This window comes from Camarhynchus parvulus, chromosome 27 (genome assembly GCF_901933205.1).
Source record: "Camarhynchus parvulus chromosome 27, STF_HiC, whole genome shotgun sequence".
Lineage (NCBI taxonomy): Eukaryota > Metazoa > Chordata > Aves > Passeriformes > Thraupidae > Camarhynchus > Camarhynchus parvulus.
Window position 1 is genome coordinate 3,417,678 of NC_044597.1, and position 18,208 is coordinate 3,435,885.

An 18,208-nucleotide genomic window follows, 5' to 3' on the forward strand; every position below is an offset into this window, starting at 1 on the left:
CTGGGGCAGCCCCAGGACCCCCAGAGCTGGACTCTGTTGTTATCATGTTGCTGGTCAGGACCAGCAGCTGGGAATGCGGACGGGCAAAGGCTTTGGGGGTTGTGCTGCCCCGCCGAGCCCAGCCAGCCCTGGTAGCCATCAGCACAGGGCCAGGGCACGGGGCTGGGCTCCAGGAAGCCCATCTGCCGTGCCAGCAGATTTCTGGGATGTCTGTATTGGCTGCAGCCCATCCCGGTGCTGTTTGCACAACGCCAGCACCGCCCGCAGCCCGGCTCCGGTAACCGGAGCATCCGGCTGGCGCCAGCCCCGGGTGGCACTGCCGGCCCCGGGAGCCGCCAAACACGGACTCAGCGACCTCCTGAGCCATGACCCCGGGCAGAACTGGCTGCAGACACTGGGACACAGCGGAGCCATGGCCGGGAAGCGAGCGGCTGTCGCAATTCCTGTGCCTGGGCATCTCCTGCCTGCATCCTGACCCCCTCCCCAAACACCGAGCGGGGCTGGAGGTGCCCGGTGCGCCCTGGCACCAGCAGGCACCTGCGCGTGTGCCTTGGGCTGCAGCACTGCCTGGCCTCGAGCCCGTGTCCCTGGAGCAGCCAGTGCCTGTCCCGGTGTGCCCCTGAACTTTGAAGCCGGTCCAGGGTCCCCTCCCCAGGCTGGCGCCGTCGCCGCTGCTCGGTGGCGCTGTGTAGGGCGACAGGGACAATCCTCCCGGTGGCACCGGTGGAGACACTGAGCCGGGAGTCATGAGGAAGCAAGAAATTAATTGTTTCCCACCCCATCCCTGCTCAGGGAAGTTCTTCCAGAGGCTCGTAGGCTCCTGGGTTTCCAGGGCTGCTGAACCCCAAACCCAGAGCAGTTCCTTGGGCAGAGGTGGTGACCAGAGCCTGTCCCCACACCAGTGGGATCCCACAGCCCCCTCGTTCCTGCTCTGCCTCTCTCCCCTCCCATAATTTAAAGCCGTAAAAGATAAAACACACTCGACAGAAACACGTCAAATAACGGGAAATTAAATACAGTAATTACCTTTTTTGAGGATACAAAGGTTCAAGTGTACTGTAAAAGGTCGGTGCTACACGGGAATCTGATGGGACGGGCTTTGCCCAGGAGGGATGGACAGGGACCCCTTGGGCTCCAGGGGACACGCTGGGGATGGGGGACACTGGTACATGGTAGTGTGTAAATACAGCCCTAAACTACAGGAGAGACGCTACGAGACGCTGGAGCCCTCTAAGCGGGACACAGAATGTGCCCTGGGGCATTGCCAGGAGCCCCCAAAGCAGGAAAGGCTCTACTGGACCCGCCCTGGTGTAGACGGGGAGTGGCCGAGGCCACCAGGCTGGCGCTGTCACTGCGCTGCGTCCTGCTGTGGTGCTGCCGCAGGGGACTGGCACTGGGACTGGCACTGGGACTGGCACGGGGACTGGCACTGGGACTGGCACTGGGTCTGGCCCCGGGAATCCCTTCCTTGGTGCAGGGGCTCTGAGGGGTGGCAGGGACAGGGACCCCCCTCCCCACCGAGGACCATCCAGGTAAATGGACTCAGTTTAGAAGCTGTGTGTGAGCAGGGCCACGGGCAGCCAGGGCAGGCAGGGAGCAGGAGGGCAGAGGGTGTTTCACTAAAACTGAAACGCTTCGTTCCCATCGGGGAGCATCGGACAGGACAAATCCACATGGAAAACCAAAACCTACCACTGAGGCCATGGAGCCAGAGGGTGGGTCCGGAGGGGACTGGGGAAGTCCCCTCTGTCTTTGGCACACTTTCCATGGTGTTTTTATGTGAAAAATTTCCATCCCAGAAGAAAAGCCAGGTACAAAACCAGTGACAATTTCTCAGCTGAGAACATTGTGCTGGTGAAATCTGCAGATCCCACCATGGAGACATTCCAGAATCCATCCCAGTTTTGTCATATTGGCCAAGAAGAGAAGACAGGAGCCATCACTGCAGTGCCCCGGCCGCTGGGGATGGAGAATTCCAGCCTTGGGGCCACACAATCACTTATTAGATCCCAACAACAACATTTTTTTAAATACTAAAAAATTTGGGGAAGAAAGAAAATACTCAAACCAAAAGAAGCTCTCCCCCCTGGGATGTGTTTCCTGGGCATCCCTCATCCCTCCACCTTCCCTTCAATGCTGCTTGCCTGGGGATCTCAACACCCTCACCCCAGGAGGGAGGAGGGGGAGACAGAATGGATGGGAGGCTTTGTCCCTGCACAGGGAATGGGATGGGGCTGGGCCGTGGGGAGGAGTTCCTGGGCTGTGGGTCTGGGGGCTGCAGCAGGGAGGGGGAAGGTCTCTTATTGCTCTGAGTGGCCACACTGCCCTTCACACACACACACACACACACTCGGGGTGGGATGCAGGCAGGGGGGTCTCTCCAGATCCCCCAGTCCTTGCCTGGGCAGCCTCTCGCCACCAGGGAGGGCAGGATGAGGCACTTCTGCTGCTGCCCCTGCAGAGCTGTGGCATGGAGGGCACTGAGCTGCAAATGCGGTGCTGCCACCGCACCCCCCGAGCTGCCAGGTGTCCGAGGTTACCTGCGGGGCCAGGCTGAACACCGGGGGTACCACGGGGCAGCAGCAGCAGCAGCAGCAGCATCAGGGGTGCCCCCCACCCACTGCACCCAGGCAGCCCAGGGCAGCATCATCCGAGCCGTGTCCGTGCGGGATGGAGGCGCGGCCGGCGCTCGCCGGGATGGATCCCTGGCGGTGGCTGATAGTGGTCATGGCGGTGCCAGGCGCATCCCGGGCTCCCCCGGCACTGCTCAGCAGTCACATCCCCTCTCCTTCTCTCCTGGGCAGCCCCGGCGGGGGTCCTGGCCCTGCACGGCGCGGGGCCGCCGCGGTCACGCTCACATGCTGTCTGCCAGCTGGTGACAGTCCAAGTCCCCCTTCAGCTCCAGGAAGCCCGGCAGCTTCACCCCCGTCTTGCGGTCCACGCACCAGCACTTGCCCCGCTGCCCGTCCAGCGCCGGGTGACACTGTGGGGATGGCTTTGGTCAAGGACACCCAGCCTGGACCCCACAGACTGCCTGGCAGCCCAACCAGGAGCTCTCTTTGGGGCTTTACCACCCCCATCCCACCTGGGGTTTTTGGAAAGGGCCTTCAGCACCCAAAGGGTGATCCCCACCAAAGCCAGGAGCCAGGCAGGCTCTGCTGTGCCTTGTCACTGTCCCCTCCATCCACGTCCCCCTCCCAGTCTCACCTTGGCTCTACAAAATGCCCCTCCCAGTCCCCTGTGGTAGGTCAGAGCCCATCCTACCTGCTTGGGGTGGAAGTTGCCGTTGCGGTCGCAGTTGGGGATGGGGATGACATAGAGGTCCTCGTGCGTGCGGGTCTGCGAGGCCGCCAGCCGCTCCAGCGCCCGGTGCAGCTCGCTCTGGCATGAGCCCTGTGCCTGGGGAAAGGGAGGGCTGAGCTGGGCGCAGGGCTGGCACATGCTCCTGGCCCTGAGCCACAGGAGCCCGACCCTGGAGCACCCTCCCTGCCCTCCCCAGCCCTCCTGGGGCTCACCATGACCCGCGTGTCCTCGCGGTGGTGAGGGCTCCCGCTGCTGCGCATCTTGTTGCCGTTGTTGACCCTCTTGGCCTGCTGCTTCTGCAGGCACTTGCGGTCGTGGATGCTGCAGGGGCTGAAGCTGTTGTTGGGGTGGTCGATCTCCTCCTTCTCTGCAGAGACACAGACCAAGGGGGCTCAGTGCCACAGAGCCCCCACAGTGTCCCAGTGTCCACAATGCCACTTGCACCCCGAGGAACAGCATGCAGTGGTTTCTGGCAGGTGCCACGTCACCATCTCTGGTCCCCACAGGTGTCACTCACAGCCCTGGGTACATCCTGCCCCTTCCACTGCACTGAGTAGAGCTCCTTGCAGCGCTGGGGAAGACTCCTGGGAGTTTTTCCTTCTCATTAGCCACAACTAACAACTCGTTCTGCCGTGTGTCTGTTATTGTAGGGTCACAAATGCCTGCTGTGAGTGCTGGGCAGTGTGCTGGGTCTGGCTGTGCCCTTGCCAGCCACATGTCACCAGGTGCTCACCCACAGCACTGGAGCTACAGGCCTGGAAGCTGACACGCTGACAATGAGCTCCAGGACACCTCAGTGCCTCCCAAAATCTGCCTGTAGGAGCTGCAGTGGCAGTGGAGGCACCGGGGCGGGGCTGAGCCCCCGCCAGGCCCGGGGCGGCACCGGGCGCCACGGCCGGGAGTGGAGCCGTGCTCTGCTGCGGGGAACGGCCCTCGCCAAGACATGAAAGAAGAAATTCCTGGAATAAGAAAGTTAATCTCCCGCGGGGCCGATCCCAAAAGGCAGCACTTGGCATCCCCGCCTGCGCCAGGAGCGCAGCCAAGCTGCCGGCCCAGATGTTGGCAGCTGGACAGAGCGTCATGAGACGAGTGCTTGGCGTGGCTTTAGCTTTTGACAAAGCTGCCGGTTCCTCTGGTTTGGGGCCCGTGAAGACTCTGTGGAGGGGGGACACCCCAGGAGCCAGGGTTCCTCCTGTGCTCAGAGCTGCGTCAGGCACAGCCAAGGCAGAGTTTTGCCCCCCAGCCCACCTGGGCTGTGCAGGGAAGTGGCTGAGGTTATCGTGGGGTTGGGCTTGAACAAATCAATATTGCCGCTGGCAGCAGGGAACACCTTCCCAAACCAGGCAGGGGGTGGTCACTGTCGAGGGTCACACCCAGGGGCTCACAGGGCCAGAGCAGGGGCTGTTGGGTGACACCTGGCACTGGTCCTTCCCACAGGCAGGCACAGGGGTCAGAGCCACAGCTTCCTGCCCACTGTACCCCCACAGCATCCCGGTCCTGATCTCCCACCAGCACCTCTTGCCTCGGTCCCTGCAGTGCAGGGCTCCTGGCCCAGCTCCTGGGGGCCCGGTTAAAGTCCAGAGCAAAGCCCCAATCAAAGCCCCCTCCCTCGTGGGTGTTATTTGCTTTTTGCTTAATCTGTCCATTTTTTTTTTCCAGGAAATAGCTCATGCCCTTGACATTTGAAACACGAACCCAAAGCCTCCAGGACCCTGCACAGAGCGGTGCCAGCGCCAGCCCCCGGCGGCACCAACCACGGGGCTGTGGCGCAATGGGGGCGCTGGTGGCAGAGCCCCACCGGGAGCTCGGGGACTCTGGCAAGGATGCTCCTCCCCTGTATCCCTGTGGGAAGACACACGTGAAGAACTGGGCAGATCTGGCACCTGTGGGGACCACCGTGCCAAAGTTCCTGCACCTCCGTGCGCTGCTCCCACACCGTGGAAAGGCAGCACCGGGAGGCAGCGGCGCTGCCCCCGCAGGGGAAGCCCTCACCGATCGCCGGCGCGGCCAAACCCCCTTCCTTCCCCCGCCAGCCGCCTCCAGAGCATCAAATCTCCCGGCTTAAATAAAACCAGATGCCAATAACATTTTCATAAGGTCACATGAAACGCCGGTGCCTCCGGGCAGCGAGGCGGCTCCTGACAGCGCTCGGGACCCGCGGTGCCCGCCTCTCACGGCAGCTCCAGCGTCCCTCCCTCCCTGCCCTCGGGGTTACTGTCCCCCTGCTAAGTGACACACTCTCGCCTCCCTGGAAATCCGACTGGACCAGAAAACTCGGGACCCTCAGCACAAAGACTCGGGAAAAGCAACGCGGGTGGAGCCCAGAGCTGCCACGCCCCGCACTGCCCTGATGCCACCCAGTCTGCCACTTCTGCATGAGCACCACCACCCTGGAGGGATGGAGGGTAGGGGGGTCCCGATTTGGCCAAGGAAAGCCTCTCTGGTCACTTCGGTGCCAAGGGGATGGGAAGGAGGGCTGACCTCGCTGGACACATAAACCAGCCGCCTGTCCCGGGAGGAGGAGGAGGATTCCTGCCGGCCTGCGGACAGGGCACACAAACGAGTCATTCAGCATCGCCTTCAATTAACGGGAGCTGCAAATGAGGTTGGTCACGTGCCGAGTCTGTGATTCACAGCGCTGAGCCCGAGGGAGCGGGGAAGGGCTCCGGCTCCACCGCGCGGATCCCGTGGGAGCAGAGCCTGGGCCAGCCAGCAAAGCCCTGCGACCTCGTGTGTGTGTCCGTGGGGACAGACAAGTGTCACTGACCCCCGCAGCTCCAGCACAGCTCCCCCCTGTGCCACCAGCCCCAGCAGCAAGGACCTCATGTGCCTCAAAGGGCACAAGGGACATCCACGTGTGTGTGGCCAGCATGGCACAAGCCACAGTGAGCCCCAGCACCCTCCATGTCCCTTTCCAGAGCCCCCAGTGTCACCTGTGGGTGGTCCTGGCAGGACTGTAGCAGTGCTGGCTCTTGGCTTCCTGGGCTCTGGACTTGGCAGGCGCCAGCACTGGGAGGGCCGTGCTCTTTGTGCCAAGTGCTGGCTCTGGCAGAACGTGGGGAGCCAGGGGTGCAGACCCAGGCACCTACTGCCCCTTGGCCTGGGATGCCAGCTGGGAGCTTGGCCCGTCCCCATGCCGTGCTCTAAGCACCTCCCACCTCAGTGCCCAATGTGGGACCGAGGGAGGGGAGGTCAGCATGCAGCAGAGGGAGTGAGGAATGCAGGTGCAGGTGATTCTCCAGAGGGACCAGAACCTTGCCAGGAGCAGCACCCAGCCTGGAGAAACCCGAGTGCTGGTGAGCCCCCGCCCCAGGGGACAGATGGGACATGGCTGAGTCTATCCTGGCAGAACCCAGCCTGTCCTCCCTGCCTGTGCACTGCCCAGCCACGGCTCAGCCACCATTCCTCCCAGTGACTGCACACGGAAAGGAAACAGGATCTGTCCCAGAGACCACACGGGATGAACGCAGCTCCCATGGATCAGGTTTTCCCAGACATAATCATTTACCCAACACTAAATCACTCATCGTGTGTGCTGGGGAATATGTCCTCACCTCCTCCTGGCTGCCACACATGGGCTCAGCCACCACCACCCGCCGGCTGTGACAGAAAAACAGGGCTGGGACCTGCTGGAGCCAGCCCCTGCACAGGGTTCTGGCTGAGGAGTGGGATCCCAAAGCCAGCCATGAGCTGGCAGGGCCAGGGTCCAGCACAAGGTGCCCAGACCCGCTCCAGTAAGGTGAGCAGCCACTGCTCCCTCACCTCCTGAGGGTCACATCCCGTGGGTGCCACAGGTCTCGGGTGAGCAGAGAGGCTCTTCCTGGCTGTGGAGCCGGGAGCCATGTCCGACTGCTCACAAAGCCCAGCCCCCTGATCCCAGCCTCTTCCCTGGAATGCGGAGCCCCCCGGCCAGAGCCCCCAGACAAAATGTTTACTGTACGAGCGGCGCGTTAACCGCTTCCCAGCCGCCGGCACCGCTCGGGGCCGCGGGCACAGCCGGGGGCACCTGCTCCGTACAGCCCTGCCCCTGAACGGGCACTTCATTCCCTTCTGCTGGTCCCCAGGAGACATCAGAGGCACCAGCCATGCCAGGGTGCCCTGGCTGTGCCAGGCAGGGCTGTCTGGGAGCCTGCAGCCCCCAGCCCCACACTCCCACCGTCCCTGGGATGTACCACTGGGGCTGCATCGATTGCTGTGGGTGTCCTGCCCACATCCTGTCCGGGACACAGGGGCTCCTGCTGCCCTCTGGCCCATCCTGCTGCCTGTTGGCTAGCACGGTGCCCGGCGGGCGACCCGGCTGCCATAGCCACCCACCCATCCCCAGCCAAGCCAAAACACCGCGGGAAGGAAGGGAAAAAATGCAAGTCTGTTTCCTAAAGGCTCTGGGAAAAAATGTTGCATTACACAGGGCACGGCCAAAACCAACAGGGCTTGGCAGCACGGCGCAGCCCCGGGCCAGGGAGCCCAGACAGCTCCTGCAGGATGTGGGATGAGGACAGACAGGCAGGACAGGGGGGCTCTGAGCGCTCCCAGCCAGCTCCTGTCCCAGCAGGGGTGGTTAGAGGGGCCTATCCACGAATGGCACTCATCACAACGGGGACACCAGAGGGGCTGCCATGGATCAGACATGCAAGGAGGGAGTGGAAGTGGGATCCAGCCCCCCGGATGGGCAGGGACAAACATTGCTCCTGTCCTTTCTACCCCTCAAGGAGCTCCAAGTGAGCCCACGTGGGGACCCAGGGTCAGGCCAGATGTAGATTGTTCTGGGCTGATACTCCCCAGCTTCAGGGGACACGGCGCTGGTCACAGCCTGCAGGATGGGAAAGGGACATCACCAATGGACCAGGTCCCCACACTCATTCCCTGAGAGCAGCTTCATTGCCATAGTGTGACCTGCACGGCTCTGGGGTGGCTTCCCACTGCTGGCTCCTCTCTCAGACCCCAAATCCTGCCCAAGCACCAGAGGTGTGGCAGAGGGGCACCACCATCACCTGCAAGGCAGACAGAGCACACGGGCAGCAGCTCCTCCAGCCTGGCAGGGCAGACACAGCTCCCACACAGCTCCCAGCTGGCCCTGCCTGCAGGGAAGCAGGTGCCCTGTGCCCTCTTTCCTGTTTCCCCCTGGAAAACAGGGGGGAAACAGATCTGGTGCAGCCAGACCTGCCAGCAGCATCCCAGGGGCCACAGTGCAGCAGGAGCTTCCCTGGCAGCTGGGATGTGTCCCCAAGGGCTGCAGGTGCTCGCAGGACACTGTCCCACTGTCCCATGGTCCAGGGCCACATTGCAGCCAGAGCACAGCAGGTGAAGGTTCACCTCTCCAGCACATGTGGTGCCAGTGGCTGTGACACTGCTGTGACACTGCCCACGGTGGGTGAGGATGGCACAAATGTGAGCCACTTGTGCCAGGTCTCCTGCAGCCTGTCTCTGCTCCCTCCCTGGAACATGCTCCCTGCATTCCCATCCTGTGCTGTCCCATTCCATCCTGCCTCTCAGTCATGGAATTGTTTGGGCTGGAAGGGACCTTAAAGACCACCCAGTTCTGCCCCCCTGCCGTGGGCAGGGACACTTTCAACCAGATGAGGTTGATCCAAACCTCGTCCCACCTGGCCTTGAACACTTCCAGGGATGGGGCATCCAGAAATATTCTGGGCAAGCTGTGCCAGAGCCTCACTGCCCTCACAGGGTGGAATCTTCTCCTAACATCTAATCTAAATCTTCCCTTTTTTGTTTAAAATCCTTCCCCTCACCCTGTCACAATCTGTCCGTGTAAAAGTCACTCCTCATCATTTTTATCAGCTCCCTCTAAGTATGGGAAGGTCCCTGATGAGTCCACAGCTCTTGCCGAGTGAGCAGGGAGTGGGTTGGTGCCAACAGGGGTCATGCCACTGCCCCTGCGAGGGACAAGGACCCCCAGGCACCCACCCAGGGTACCCACCCTGGGCACCCACCCACTGCCGCCCCTCCGCCGCCTCACCTGGGGGCTGGAGGCTCTCCTGGATGGCCTCGACGTCGGCCAGGTCTGTGCAGATGCCCTGGCCGTGCATGAGGGTGCGGAGGGGCCGGGGCTCGCCGCGGGGGGGGTAGCAGCGCAGCCCCGCACCGCAGCGCGCGGTGTAGACGCCGCAGGCGGTGCCGCGGGGCAGCGCGCAGGTCGCGCAGCACCCGCAGCCCGGCTCCCGCACCAGCTCCGCGCAGCCCTGCGGAGCCTTGCACCGCGCCAGCCGCTCCTCCGAGCACGGCGGGCACTGGATCGCCTCCTCGCCGCTGCCCGGCCGCACCGCCGCCGCCAGCAGCGCCAGCACCACCGGCAGCACCGGCAGCCGCGGCCCCGGGCGCATGGCGGCCCCGCTCCGGCCCCGCTCCGCGGCGCTCGGCTGGCGGCGGGCGCGGGGCGGCGGCGGCGGCTTTATGCGGCTTTATGCGGCCCCTGGCCACACCTCCCGCCGCCGCCACCGGGGCCACCGGCGGGGCCGCCCCCGTCGCCACCGGGAACCCACCGGGCAGAGACGCTCCCTCCCCCGGCGGCGGCCACACCGGCACCGGCACCGCCGGTGGCTTCAGCGGCGGGGCCACCGGCGGGCAGCCCCGGCGGCGGGCAGCGCGGAGAGCCGGCCCGGAGCCCCCGGCCCCGCGGCGCCCACCCGAACCCCCCGCCTCCTCCACCCCTGCTCAGTCCCGAGAGCAACCGGGATGAACGGGGGTCACACCGTGCGGGGTGCAGCGCGGGGAACGCGGCCAAGACCCCCGGGGTGGGCTCCAGGCTCCGGGTGTGGGGGCTCCCGGCGGGAGGAAAAGCGCTGCTGATAACGGAGCATCCCGCACGGCTCGGCCCCGGTGTGTCCGGGACGGCCCAGGGCGGCCCCGCCGGCCCCCAGAGCCCACCTGCCCCCTGTTCCGCAGCCCCCCGCGCCCCGCGCCCCGCACAGCCCGGGATAGGTTGAAGGCTGCCGGCACCTAGCGGCTACTCGGGAAAAGCGGGAGCGGGCGGAAGCCCCGGCTGCCTCCTGGGACCCCGGCCCCGCCGGTCCCCGCAGCACCGGGCGAGGACGAGAGCCCGGAGATGGCGGGGAGCAGCCCCTGTGCCCGCGGGACAGTCCCCGAGCATCACCCGGGGCTAGGGACCCCCGAGCTGCGCCCTGGGGCGTCGCAGTCAACATCGGGTTTGGGACAACTGGAGGGACCTGTCTGGATGTGGGGAGGGGGGCGCGGGCAGAGCATGGGGGTCTTGGATGTGGCAGGGGGGCCCTGGTGTGGGGGTCAGTGCAGTGCGTGGGCAAAGAGGAGCAGAGCTGCCTGTCATGCAGGCTGAGAAGCCCAAACTCATCTCATGGGTGAGTACATCCAGTGCTCAAAGTGGCATTTTGAGGCTTCAGTGACAGCACTGGTGGCATTGCCACCAGGGCTCTCAAGACAATCTTCTCTCTCCCGTGCAGGTGAGTTGGGCATCAGCAAGTGCAGGCAAGGACAGGGGCAAACAGGGTCTGTGTCCCCCACACCCCCCAGCCCCAGCCCCCACAAGGTATCCTCACACAGCACCACTCTGAGCCCCTGCCCTGCCTGGCACTGCTGCACAGTGGCCCTGACTCGGGGCAGAGGCACCAGCCTTGACTCAGTGTCCCAGCAGAGACCAAACCCAAACAGGTGCCCAGTCCTGCTCAGGCTGTGGCACCTTATCAGGCCCTGGCAGCACTGAGTGCCCGCCAGGGAGACTGTTGTGTCTGGAGGCAGTGGGGGCACGCAGGGGAGGACAGAGTTCCCTCACCTCTGCCCAGACACTGCTCCTCCAGCTCCCTGTCCCAGCACCATCCCAGCACCATCCTGTAAAACTGACTGGGGCTGGGCTGGTGCCCCCCCCAGTTGTGCTGCCCCCAGCCCAACCACAGCTCTGAGGCCAGGCAGGGGCTCAGTGCTGGTGTTTGGTGCTGAGGTCCTTGCCTGGGACAGCCCCATGCCCCCAGTCCTTGATGGGGGGCTCTTTGGGATTCCTGAGGCTGTGGGGGCCCAAACTGGCTGCAGCTCCTCAGCCACACACCCCAGCAGGGTCTGGAGCTGCCACAGCCCTGGGCAGAGGTTGCAGGCCAGCAAAAGGCAGGAGCAGGAGGGTGCTGGGGGTCAGAAAAGGCTGTAGCCCCCACCTGAGGGTGGCTCTGATGAAACCAGTGAGACCCCAGGCCCTTTGAATGTACTTTGGGACATGATGCCTGCACAGATGCTGCAGGACTCCAATACCAGCAGCAGGACAGACCTCAGGGAGGACCCACAGCCAATGCCCTCTGCTCTCAGCCAGCCCCCTCCTCCACTGCATTTACTCCCCATTTCCAGGCAGCTTCTCCTCCCCAGTCCTCCCTCGCATCCATTCTGGCATCTCCTCCCTTCCTGCGGCTCCCAGTGCCCCCTGTCCCCGGGCTGGCAGCACAGACGGTGTCCGGGCGGCGTGGGGGCTCAGCACCCGCCGGATGCGGGCCGTGGGTGCGGGTGCGGGGCGGGCCGGGGGCGTGGCGGGGCCGCCGATAACAGCGGGCGCCGAGCCGGGGCCGCGGGACCAGACAGCGCAGGGAGTGGGACGAGCCAAGGACCCCCCCCATCCTGGGCAGCCAGGCAGCAGAATGGGGTCCAGCAGCCTCCTGAGACTCCTCTGCATCGCCTCGGTGCTGGCCAGGTGCCTGCACCCTGCCACGGCCCAGTGGTTTTCCCTGGGCTCAGAGGACACCACCCCGGATCCAGGCACCAGCCCCGCGCCCGCCAGCCTGGATGGGGAGGAAGGTAGGCATGGTGGGATGGGGACATGGCTCTCCCGGCACCCCAAATTCCTGCTCCTCAGCATGGAGGGGACATGTGGAGGGTGGTGTGTGGGGTGCCAGGGTCTAGAGCTGCTGGTGGCACTGCTGTGGCCATGGGAGTGCTGTGCCACCCTCCAGCCCTGCCACCCCCATCCCAGCGTTCCTTTGCTCCTGCAGACACAGACGCCAGCGTGGAGCCCGTGAGGAAGGTGCTGCTGAGCAAACCTCCTCTGGCAACAGCCCCAAAACGCCGCGACCAACTCTCCAGGGGGGCAGCAAAGGGGTCAGGCCGTGCCCCACCACGCACACGAGGCCAGGTGCTTTTCCCTGGGCAGCAGCGTCCCTCTGTCTCCTCCAGCCCTCCCGAAACTCCCCAGCTGCTGCCAGGCTATGTCCTTCCCCTCATCCGTGCCCTGCTTGCACCATGTCCTGCTCCAATCCCCAGCTAAGTTCTCTTTGGGCCCCCTTGGAAAGCAGTGACGACAGCTCCCAGTGTCCCCTCACTCTGGGGTTGGGCCCCCACGCCGAGCTGAGGACAGCTCCGGCTGGGGGAGGGTCCCACCTGCGCCCCAGAATCCCCCCGATTCCTGCCTTGAGTCGTCCCTGTCTGTCCCAAGCAGCACCGACCCACGGCCGCCCCGGAGATCTTGGAGGGGAGCGCAGTGGAGGAGGAGTTCCTGCAGATCCAGGTGCTGCAGGGGTCCTGGTCCCCGGAGAGGTCCCCTGGGCTGGACAGCGGGACAAGGGGCTCTGGAAAACACGGGCGGGACGGGATGGGGATGGTGGGAGCGGGGAATGGGGACGGTGGGAGCGGGGAATGGGGACGGTGGGAGTGGGGAATGGGGTGGTGCTCAGGGATCTCGCTCTCAGCCCCTCCTGTCCCCTGCACAGACCACGGCCAAGGGGCTGCCCCGGCGGCTCCCGTCGGTCCCAGACACGGACCCTGCCCTCCAGGTGAGAGGTGGGCGCGGGGCACCTGTGTCGGACCCGCCATTCGGGGCTCCGGCCCCGCTGCTCACGACCACTCTCTCCCTCTCCAGGTGCACAACACCTCCGGCTGTGTCTGCCCCGTGCGCCCCGGCCCTCCGGGCCCTCCCGGCCCAAAGGTGCGCTGGAACTCCCGCAGGGACCCAGAGGGACCCACCGTGATGGTCTTTTGTCTGAGCTAAACCCTTTTTGCTCAGGATTTGGACTCTAATTTGGGGTTTGGGGGGAGAAGTGACTCCGGTGGCCCCAGGGGGGGAGTCAGCAGGTGCCCGTGGTGGGCTCCAGCGGAGAAAAGTGCCAGAAGGTGAAGCCAGGCTCTGAATTTCCCCTGCAGGGAGAGAAAGGTGACCGAGGGTTCCCCGGAGAGAGAGGCCAGCCCGGATTCTTAGGGGAGAGGGGGAAGTCGGGCAGCCCAGGGCAGCCAGGTCTCCAGGGTCCCCGGGGCCCTCCGGGACCACCGGGGCCCCCGGGACCCCCGGGCGCCTGGGGAGCCCGGAGCTCACCCGCGCCTGCTGCACTCCCTGAGAGATCCGAGAACGAGGTGAGCACCGGAACAAGGGCGGTGGTGCCGGTGCTGGCCGCAGGCTCCGTGCCGGTGGGACTGGAGGAGGTGGCAGGACTGGGACCTGTGGCTGTGCGGGTGGGCAGCAGGACCAGGGGATGCGACACGGCAGCTCATTGACTCTGCTCCCTCTCCTCTCTCCCTCCAACCTGACAAGCAGCTGGGAGTCTCCAGCCCTGCAGGAAACCCAGGACCCCCAGGTCCCCCCGGGCTGCCTGGCATGCCCGGACCCCCCGGCTATCCAGGCCATGATGGCCCCCAGGGGGCCCCTGGGCGGGAGGGAAAGCCAGGACCCCCAGGCCCTCCAGGAGCCGTGGGGCCACCCGGTTTTCCTGGGGCTGAAGGACTTCCAGGGTCTCCAGGCTCAGCTGGGCCAGATGGACCCCCAGGGGCACCCGGACTCCCAGGGCCACAGGGTCCCCCCGGGGTGCCTGGGCACGAAGGGCCCCCTGGTCCCCCAGGATCTGCATCACACCCTGGCAAACCAGGGCTCCGAGGGGAGCCAGGATTCCCAGGACCAAAGGTAAGGGGGTCCCAGCCCTGTCCATGGCCCTGGGCTGGGATGGGGTACCTGGGCTCACCAGCCCCTCTCCCTGCCCTGGGGGAGCAGCCCCATTACCAAGCCCTCAGAGCACTCCAGGGCTGCCCCAATTCTGCCACTGTGGGGCCTGGGGGAGCCCAGGGGCTCAACTGCACACTCACCACCCTGTGCCATCTGCCCTCAGGGTGAGAAGGGCGAGTATGGGCTGCCAGGCATGCCAGGGAGCCCTGGCCGGACTGGAGAGCCAGGGTCCCCGGGCATGCCCGGTCCCATGGGGCCACCAGGACCACCAGGGGACTACAGGGTGAGTAGGGGGTCCCAGGCTGTGGGTCCTGGTGAGGGGGAAGCCCAGTGTCACCCCACACATCCTCTCTTTGCAGTGTGACTCACGCCACGCTGGACACCGTGGGCTAGCCGGGCTGCCGGGCCCCAAGGTGAGCTGGGCACCATGGGCAGGGGTCCCGGCACCCTGACCAACCATCTCCACGCTGGGTGGTACCCTGGTTGTGAGGCGCAGCACTGCCTGGGGGGGTTGGGAGGCCTGGGGACCCCAGAGCTGGGCACTGACAGCATCTCTCACTTCCCTTCCAGGGAGAAAAGGGCGACCCTGGAGAGCCGGTTTGTAGTGTGGGGGGAGAGCAGCAGGCTGGGGGGTCCCATCCCCACACCCGAGCCCTCTGTGCTGCCTTTGCTCACCCAAAACCCTTCACCTCCCCTCGGGGCACAGGGTGGGGGAGGAGGGACGCCATGGCACATGCAGAGGCACACGTGTGCACACCTGTGCCACCCCTAAATGTGCCCAGCACACCCCAGAGCCACCCCCCAGCCTCAGCACAGCCTCTAACCCTGCCTCTCTCTGTGGCTCACCCAGGGGTGCTGCTATGGGGAGCACGGCTGCAAACCTGGGCACCTCCCCTTCCCCAGCACTGGCAGCCAGCCGGGCTCATGGGGATCCATCAGCAGGTACCAGACGGTGAGTGGCCAGGGGAAGGGGTGCCCAGGGACCCCAGCCCAGCCTTGGGGACATGGTTCACCCCACTGGCAACCCCACAGGACCCAGATGGGGTGGAGGAAGGAGAGGGGAAGAAGGGAAAATGGAGAGAGGGAAGATGGAGATCAGGGTCAGTCTTCTCCCTCTTCCTTTGCAGGATGGCAAAGAGGAACCAGAGATTTATGGAGCGATCATCCCCCATGTGAGAGTCCCTGCCTGGCCCATGTCTGTGCTGCCCCAGCCAGGGACATTCAGCCCTGGGAGGGGACAGGAATGGGAACATGGGGGGCACAGTCCCAAAGCAGCCCAGTCCAACCTCCACACTGCTCCACTGCAGGATCTTCGAGGTCCCCCCGGGAACCCCGGCCCCCCTGGGCCCCCTGGCCCCCCTGGCCCTCCAGGTCTCCTCTACCTCAATGTAAGGCCCAGCACTGGTGTGCACACACCTGTGCCAGAGCACACACACACGTGTGAGCGTGCACAGCACCAGGGCCCCCCCAAACCTGCCTGTCTTTGGTTGCAGAGGGTGCACCCCATGCATGCCCAGCTGCCCTGCAAACAGCCGGTAAGTCACAGCCTCGCTGTCCCCAAGAGTGTCCCTGTCCCCTCCCTGTGCCCAGCAGCAGACACAGGCTCTGTTTGCCCCCACAGGCATCCACAGACCGCAGCTGGCCATCAGGTGAGGGCGTGTCCCAGGTGTTTTGGGGGCTCCAGCCTCCTTGGAGACACCTTTCCTCCCTTCCTTGGGTGCTGGGACCGTGCCAGCACAGCTCCCTGGCACCACTGCTGCCTCTCGCACCCACTCCCACCACATCCCTGTGGGGCCAGCTCCCATGGGAGCATCCAGGCCCTATTCTGGGACACCTTGTGACCCCCCACCATCTCTGGGCTCTCCAGATGCTGGTGTCCCCCAGGCAGAGCCACCGGACTCCCGCGCTGATCTCCGGGTGCGTCCAGGCTGCACCCCCAGGCAAACCCCCCCAGCCACCCCAGGCAACCCCCCCCAGCAGGACCCTCACCCTCTGCCTCCCCCCAGCGCCAGACGTGGGTTTTCAAGTCCAAGGAGCTGATGGTGAAGGCGAGCAGTGCTGTGCCCGAGGGGAGCCTGGTCTATGTGAGGGAAGGGAGCAACGCCTTCCTCCGGACCCCCGCTGGCTGGAGCCGCCTCCTGGTACCGTGCAGGGTCCCGGGCAGGGCTGGGGGGGCAGGATCCAGGGCTGGGTTTGGCAGTAGGGCAGCAGATCCCCTGGAAGGTGAGGATTCCTCCTAACCTGTCCCTTTGTTTGTGTCATTGAGCAGCTGGAGGATCCCAAGTCATTCCTGGCTGGTGATGACCCCTCTGCCTCCACCCCACAGTACCAGGTGAGGGGTGCAGGAGCTGCAGGGCCCACTCAAGTCCCTGTATGGGGACAGAGCCCTCCTCTGCATGATGGAGTGGACAGACCTCACAGGACTGTTCTCTCCTTCTTCTTCCACCTCTCCATCCAGGAGGTGAAGAGGGTGCAGCCAAGAGGTCCCAACACACTGTCACCCATACAGTCTCCAACAGACTCACTGGTGAGCCCTGCTGAGGGTCTGGCCATGCTGGGAGGGATGTGCCATAGCAATGGGCTGGATGTCAGCAGGGCAGTGCCAGCTCGGCACGAGCAGAGCCTGGGGTCGTGCTGGTCTTGGGAGGCCACATAGATGGGTGTCCCCAGACTGACCTGAGCTGCGTTTTTGCAGATCCAGAAGGAGGAGGAACAAGGGCTGTCCCAGACTCTGCCAACCACCACGGCCCCACGGATCCCATCTGTAAGGAATGCCTGGCCCCAGGGTGGGGATGAGCAGCCAGACATGGGGAGAGGTGCCCAAGGGACCCCCAGTCCTGGCCAGGGACTCACACCCCCTGGGATGGAGGGAACAGAGACCTCAATTCCTCCCTGCCACCCCCAGCTCCGCCTGGCTGCCCTCAACGTGCCCCTGTGGGGTGACATGAGCGGGATCCGGGGCGCTGACCTGCAGTGCTACCGGCAGTCCCAGGAGGCCGGGCTCTACGGAACCTTCCGGGCCTTCCTGTCAGCCCCCAGCCAGCAGCTGCTGTCCATCGTCAAGAGGACAGACAGAACCCTCCCCATCATCAACCTGAAGGCAGGTACCCCGTGCCCAGGGGGCTGGGGGAGGCAAATCCTCACAGCCCCCATGAGCTGCAGTGGGTGGGGGACCCCCAGCCAGCCCTGGGGCTGTGCTCAGGGATTTGGGGAGCTGCCAGAACGCAGAGGATGGGGATTGGGGCTGGGGATTAGGGCATTGCCCTGGCTCAGCAGAGTGGCTCGTGCCCACAGGGGCAGCTGCTGGCCAAGTCCTGGAGCTCCCTCTTTGGGGGTGCTGCCCTGCGGGGTCCCATCTACTCCTTCAACGGGCGCAACGTCCTGGCAGATCCCCTCTGGTGAGTGTGGACAAGGTCCTGGAAGGATGCCCCGGTGTGGGGGGGTCTGTGCTGGCTCCCTCCCTGCAGAAATGCAGGAGCAAAGAGCAGGGGTGCCCCTCTGACCCCATCCCCGCCCACAGGCCCCACCGGCTAGCCTGGCACGGCTCCACGCCGCGGGGTGGCCATGCCCGCCGGTGGGACTGCCAGGGCTGGCGCAGCTCCGGCACGGCCCAGGGCATGGCCAGTGCCCTGGGGGAGGGCAGGCTGCTGGCTGGGCAGAGGCACAACTGCTCCACACCACTGGCCGTGCTCTGCATCGAGGTGGCTTTTCCTTACCGGCACATGTGGTGACAGCAGTGACAGCCGAGCAGGAGCTCCAGGCCTTCCTCCGGCCTGGGGAATGTCCCTGGGAGCACTGAGGGGACACTGGGTTCACGGCCAGGCTGTGCCATCCCACAGATCCCTGTGCCATGGGGCAGTGCTGGGCTGTGCCTCCTACCCCCACTGGAGCCATCACCACGCAGAAATAAAGATATAAAAGTGTTGTTTTTTATGACACCATGCTTTGGTTTTGGGGGGACGTGGTCAGCTGCAGCAAGGGGCTGAGGGGACACACCTGGGAATGGGAGCAGGG

At 64.9% G+C, this 18,208-nt stretch overlaps 2 protein-coding genes across 2 annotated transcripts; one reads left to right on the forward strand and one right to left on the reverse strand.

Moving 5' to 3' along the window:
* Positions 1-1,007: 1,007 nt before the first annotated feature.
* IGFBP4 (insulin like growth factor binding protein 4) lies at positions 1,008-9,689 on the reverse strand. The gene is made up of 4 exons (XM_030966282.1): positions 9,278-9,689; positions 3,516-3,670; positions 3,265-3,399; positions 1,008-2,983 (listed from the first exon to the last, which is right to left on the reverse strand). Exons 1-4 carry the CDS (start codon positions 9,639-9,641, stop codon positions 2,855-2,857), a joined length of 783 nt encoding a protein of 260 aa, XP_030822142.1. The 5' UTR covers positions 9,642-9,689; the 3' UTR covers positions 1,008-2,854.
* Positions 9,690-15,699: 6,010 nt separating this feature from the next.
* Positions 15,700-17,925, forward strand: LOC115913807 (collagen alpha-1(XV) chain-like). Its single transcript, XM_030966030.1, has 10 exons — positions 15,700-15,729; positions 15,816-15,843; positions 16,062-16,111; positions 16,201-16,335; positions 16,464-16,526; positions 16,653-16,721; positions 16,890-16,958; positions 17,100-17,294; positions 17,489-17,592; positions 17,715-17,925. Exons 1-10 carry the CDS (start codon positions 15,700-15,702, stop codon positions 17,923-17,925), a joined length of 954 nt encoding a protein of 317 aa, XP_030821890.1.
* Positions 17,926-18,208: the final 283 nt, after the last annotated feature.

Bases quoted from the DNA above. Each gene is read 5' to 3' on its own strand.
- IGFBP4 (XM_030966282.1), bottom strand. From the start codon at position 9,641: ATGCGCCCGGGGCCGCGGCTGCCGGTGCTGCCGGTGGTGCTGGCGCTG. The intron at 3,400-3,515 runs GTGAGCCCCAGG...CCCTTTCCCCAG, and splicing joins GCGAGGACACGCGGGTCATG to GCACAGGGCTCATGCCAGAG. The intron at 2,984-3,264 runs GTAGGATGGGCT...CCATCCCCACAG, and splicing joins GCAACTTCCACCCCAAGCAG to TGTCACCCGGCGCTGGACGG.
- LOC115913807 (XM_030966030.1), top strand. From the start codon at position 15,700: ATGCATGCCCAGCTGCCCTGCAAACAGCCG. The intron at 17,295-17,488 runs GCAGGTACCCCG...TCGTGCCCACAG, and splicing joins TCCCCATCATCAACCTGAAG to GGGCAGCTGCTGGCCAAGTC. The intron at 17,593-17,714 runs GTGAGTGTGGAC...CCCCGCCCACAG, and splicing joins GTCCTGGCAGATCCCCTCTG to GCCCCACCGGCTAGCCTGGC.